At 31.2% G+C, this 5800-nt stretch overlaps 1 protein-coding gene and 1 long non-coding RNA gene across 11 annotated transcripts; one reads left to right on the top strand and one right to left on the bottom strand.

Annotated features, from left to right (window-relative positions):
- Positions 1–584, top strand: LOC105452855. Its single transcript, XR_974783.1, has 2 exons — positions 1–40; positions 351–584. It is a non-coding gene; the product is annotated as an uncharacterized LOC105452855 (long non-coding RNA).
- A 742-nt stretch (positions 585–1326) lies between these two features.
- On the bottom strand, positions 1327–5444 carry LOC105452853 (ketohexokinase-like). Of its 10 annotated transcripts, none has more exons than XM_011694350.1 (5): positions 5014–5444; positions 4395–4835; positions 2493–2817; positions 2166–2425; positions 1327–2064 (listed from the first exon to the last, which is right to left on the bottom strand). In XM_011694350.1, the coding sequence occupies exons 2-5, from the start codon at positions 4538–4540 to the stop codon at positions 1614–1616; spliced, it is 1182 nt and encodes a 393-aa protein (XP_011692652.1). In that variant the 5' UTR covers positions 4541–4835; positions 5014–5444; the 3' UTR covers positions 1327–1613. The 10 variants fall into 10 exon arrangements, with proteins under 10 accessions (XP_011692652.1, XP_011692654.1, XP_011692655.1 ...); XM_011694352.1 differs by having other exon boundaries at positions 4395–4614; XM_011694353.1 differs by having other exon boundaries at positions 4395–4600.
- Positions 5445–5800: the final 356 nt, after the last annotated feature.

The following is a 5800-nucleotide window of genomic DNA, read 5'->3' as shown; positions in this document are numbered from 1 at the left end:
CTTTACCTTTACATTGGATGCTCCTTTTTAAGATAATGAGGTACGTAAATCCCGCAAATAAAAATTAAATCATAATATACACAATGTATTTTTAAATATGTGGCAATAAGCCGTAGACACAATTCACTGTAAATATATTACTAATATGCGTTGTTGCGTAGGTACTATGATAACTATTTTCATATCCATCATGAAAATTTAACTTTTATTTTAAATATTTTCTCAATATTTATTACTTTTATATCTAATTATAATTATAATGAAATTATAGATAAGAATTTATAGAAATTATAAATTTTTTATATAAAATGTTTAATAATTATAGATGTAAAAATAATTTTTTTTTTCAGAGTATTACCTGACAAAGCATTGAAGTGCGTAACAGATTTCATCGATTCTGGTGTCTACCCAGATGATTAAAAAGTAATAAAATAATTAAAAATTTATAAATTTTATTTTATAGATTATTATATTACTTCAAAAAATGTGTCAATTCTTATTTTTATTGTTTATGTGATATAACCAACAACGGCAACAACTACTTTTTATATAAAATAAATGTTTGAGACTATTATAAACTTAAACGATCCAGCCTTTAATATTCTAATTTAAGACGCTAGAGCTACGAATTCAAGCAAAGCTCTAGCGTCTCTCCTTGTTTATTCATTGTCTGTCTCTCTCGCTCGAGACAAAGTAGAGATGATAATGTTTTAGCTCGCGACTCGAGATTTGAACAGGCTATCTCAACTCAACTATCAATCAGTGCTACTCGTGGTATGTACGTATATTTTATTTTTAATTTTATTTCTAACTTTGACCAAAAATGAAAGAGATGGTATAATTACTCCGTTTTGCCGTTATCGCGCGTATATTTGGCAAGGCTGTTCAGAGCTGCACATTGATAAATCGCATCATTAATCTGTTGCACGGAAGTTTTCTTAATTCGCGACCTCCACTTCCGTAATTGTTTTTGCTTTAAAATCATCTAGATAAAGACTGGCACATTTGAAGTCTGATTTCAGTTAACTATTTTGAGTTTTCATCAAAACAGTGGATAGCAAAAACAATCAGAATATGTAAAACATATTCATTTTCTTTCTTACTTGTAATAAATACTAAGTCTATGTAATAAACATAGACGCCGACTTGGCCAGGGGAGCGGCGCAGAGCACTCCCATAATAAGATTATTAAGGAAGCGACACTCTCTCTAATAATTTTTAACTTTTTTGTTTTTTAATAAAAAATTTTTTTAACAACTACAAATACCATCAAAATTGTAAGAAAACGTCAGCTAGGCGATACGATAATAATCCGGTAATAGAATTAATTATTAAGCTGTCCTTGCGGATTTTACGCACTAAATATTCTGATTGTACTTTTCGTTTTATATACATATAATATACAATTTGATTATTTAATTAAAACAATAAAGTAATAATTATTTTGATTTATATCGCATAAAAATAATGTACAGATAAAATATGCGTATACAAATACGTTTATTTTGTAGACAATATATATTTTATTATATAAAATATTTAAAAAATGTATAAATTGTACCTATATTGTTGTTCTTATTTAAAATCCCATAATAATATAAAAACACATTCTGCTAATGTTCTAAAATATTCGATTGTAAAATATCATCGGAAATTGCATCAAGACAATCGTATCCTCTCAATCCTACTTTTGCGCCAGCAATGCGGCACGCAAATTTAATAGCCTGTTGCAGAACTGTTTCATTAATAAATTTCGCTCGACTATATTCCAAACTTCCTGTACCTAAAATTTCCTTAATATCTCGTTCAACTGCAGTGCCATAATCAGAGATGTCCTGCGTTTGATTAATATCATCATTCGTGCAAACTGTCTCTTTCTTGTATTTGTGCATTGCCTCAATTTTGCTTTTGTTCAAATAGTACAGAGCAGCTGCATTGAATGTGTCACCTGCACCTAAGGTATCAATCACCTTCTGGGGTGAAAAAGCTGACGATTGTACTATCGAGCCACACGGAGTACGAGCGATTGCACCTTCCTCCGCCCAAGCACAAATAACGGTTCCTCTAAAAAGAAAATTTCATATAACAAATTCTTTCATATAACAAATGTCATATTGATACAGCTTTTATTATTAATTTTAAAGTTTAATTGATGTATTCCTTACTTAGCGTTTTGACCGACGTTATGTATTACTTCGCTCATATTACTAAAACCCAGATGCTTAGCAAAATCTTTTGCTACAAATGTTACGTCAGCGTACGGCAGCAGATCCAATATTCTACGACCTGCTCTGGGACTTTCTAATTCTACACTAATTGTAATTGGCATGCGATTTTTGGTAACGGAATCACACGTACGATTTAATGAATTGTTATAAGTCTGTATACGTTGCATCATAAGTAACGCTACATCTATATGTCTTCCCTAAAAACAAAAAAATTATTCAATTGTCTTGCGTACAATTATTTCCTTATAACATTATGAGACGCACCTCAAAATGAATCCAGCTATATTCATCTAAATTCAGTTCATCGAAATTTTTTATCGTCAACTCGGGTAAGCCTCGATTGTGATATACAATTGTGCGAGACCCAGTGCTTGAACTCAGTATAACAGTTGAGACAGGACACCCAATGTCATTTATTATAGGGCAATGGGAATAGTCAATTTTATATTTGCGCAGATCATTTTGCAGAAAATTGAGATGATCATCTGCGCACAAGCAAGCCAGAAGCTCGCACGATTGTCCTATTAATGATAGTACAGTGCAAGTATTGGATGCATTGCCCCCCCTTTGCCATCTATAATCAGTAGATCTAAAAATTATATTCATAAGATAAATTAAAAATGTCTAAATTGAAAACTCGCAAAAATTACACATTATAAACTATCTTTTTTTTAAACAATTTAAAAATGGAAAGAGAAAATTAAAAAACTTCTGTGATACTTCGAAAAATTAGCGTTATATATTGCTTTATTCAGTTCTATAAAATTTATTTATTTAACTATAAGATGAAAGGTAATGTTTGATAATATTTAATAGCTTTCGAAGAAAAGTATATACATTTTCATATTTTTAATTCTTGCATGCATATTATTGTTATAAATAAAAACCTAAAAAGCAGAAGATATTTCCAACATATAATGTGTATACACAGAAACACAAATGCCTTCTCACGTAAAATTGTATGCATATCGAAGTATATTCTGTCTGTGTATTCCGTCTATCGCTCTCTTTACATACTCTTAAGAAAAAGTGTTCCAAAAAAATGATTGCTGTATCAGTAACTGATAATAGCAATCAGTTTTTTGGATACCTTTTCTTAAGGGTATTCGTGCATCACGATATATATTATTCAGCAAGATTATTCCAATAAATTGTAAAAATACTTAAAAACATATAAATAAAATTATATATAAAGCTTATCTTATCTAAATAAATTATTAAGTTAGTTAGTTTCCATTTTTTAGTAAAAATTGAATATGGACTATTTTAGAATAAAATAGAAATTAGCGAAATAAAGGTCAATAAACAAGCAAACAAAGATATTGCAATATAATTATATGGCTCATTTGGAACCGACTCTTCATCCCGACCGACGGACTCGTCACTCCAATTTTCGAGCAACCGATCCCGACCGACTTTTTATTTGAGATGGAATAATTTTGCTGATTAATCAATCGTAATGCTTGAATATATAGAGATGGAACATGCGAACTGAATATATGCTGCATTATGCAATTTAACGCAAGAAAGTTATTTATGTGTCCATACAAAGATATATATGATTAAAGTTCAAGAAGGCTATTGATTAGCATTTTTCTAATAACAAAACTATTGACATTGCAATTAAATTCGTCTCTTAGATATATTTTATCAATAGCCGCATTATTTGGTTTTCCAAGATAAAACCCAAGTGTTTTATTTTTATTTTACAAGCCAAGAGATTTTCAATTTACAGTTTGCGAAATAAAATGTTTACAAATTGAAATTTAATTAATTAGATGCGTAATTCGAAGATCTGAGCTTGATTGCGGCAAGATCCGAAAAATTCTATTTTATTTTTGCGGATTAATTGTATGGAGATTTCGAAAAGTTTATTTTTAAATTTAATTATGCAAATGTGTAGATATTCAAAATTATATGTTAATAAAGCATAAAAATTAATTTCAAAATAACAAATGTCAAAACATATAACATAAAATAATGAGATATAATGCGGGCTTATCATACTATCAAGTTTATCTTGAAGTAATCTTGTATAAGCATTTAAATGTCGATACCTGCGGTCGCGATAAGTTAAGGACGCGACCAATAGACTCACCACGTTCTCACGCGGTAAATTTATATTTGAATTAACCGCAGACAAATCAACGATATTATGCTACTGACCTTTGAGTGGAATCTTCCGATGGAAATTGCACACACGTTTGAACGATGTCGAGACAAACACGTCCCACGCATAGAATCTTCTGCGTATGAGCTTCCGTCGACGATTGCCCGCTGATGACCTCCTCGTGCAGAAAACACGACGTCATGTCTGCAGTCCGAAATTGTTTGAATACGCTATCTTCCTTTACGCTACACCATCCATATTCCTATACATAAACTTCTTTTTTTCTTCTTTATTACGCGCAACTGTTCCTATCACGGCATGATTCTACGTTTTAAATATAAATTAACTCTCTAACTTTTCTGGAGTGAATCTCACTCCAAAAGAGTGAAAATTCACTCCAGAAAATTTGGACAGTAGGTCAACGAACTGCGACAGATTACACAATATTACAATTTGACATATACTTTTCTCCAAATATATTCTATTTGTGGCGCTCTCTGAAATCAACACAAGGAACTTTAATTCATTAGAATCTAATACAGAATCGAATGTATTCACAAAGAAATCAACCAAAAAAAAAAAAAAATCATATCATATTAATCATTTAATTTATAATCGATTTAATAATAAAGCTATATGTGTTCTATACATAGAATGATAAATAGATGATCTTACATATATTTCGATAAACTATACTTTCAACATTATTATTTTCTCCACAATTAATTTAAAGCGAAAGACAGAAATATGGCGCGCAAATATATCGGGGCATATTCAAGGCGCGTGCTTCCCGTCTAAATGTTCGCGCATCATATATGACTGTTCGTGAAACTTCATTGTTACCGCTATCCCGCTATATTATTAATTATATATATATTTTTACTTTATTGTTATCGCTATTCACCAACAATTTTATCATTATCGAATACAAATTTTATTATTATCGATATGTCAAATTACGAAATATCACCTCCAGCTGCTCCGACAGAAAACGTTGCCGCTTCTCAACAGTCACGACGCGCGAACATTTAGATAGGAAGCATGCGCTTTTCGAAGCGTGTGCCTCGACACCGACGAGATACTGTTAACAGGGAGAAACCTCTGAGAGAGGACATGACGGCCTTTTGCATGTTATCTCAAAATGCCCCCTGAAGAAGTAGATGTAAACTACATACAACATTCACTTTTCTGCACCGTGGGTATACAATTTGTGGTGCGTATCCGTGCTATATCCACCTTTCGAGACTGCTGGAGCTTTATTCTCGAAAAATTGCGCATTCGAAAATCATGTCCTCTTTCAAATTACGAATATTTCCGGCGAGTAACACAGTCTTCGACTTTGTTCCGTGTTATGTATATTGTTTGTATATTGTATATTCTATTCCATACTTATACGTGTACAAAATATAACTGTGTAACAATAAAGTTAACGTGGATATTTCTTGATGGAAAAAGTATAAAT

Source organism: Wasmannia auropunctata, unplaced genomic scaffold (genome assembly GCF_000956235.1).
Source record: "Wasmannia auropunctata unplaced genomic scaffold, wasmannia.A_1.0 LD336026.1, whole genome shotgun sequence".
In the NCBI taxonomy this organism is placed as follows: Eukaryota; Metazoa; Arthropoda; class Insecta; order Hymenoptera; family Formicidae; genus Wasmannia; species Wasmannia auropunctata.
Note: the sequence above shows the minus strand (reverse complement) of the source record. Positions and strands in the feature narration are given on the sequence as shown.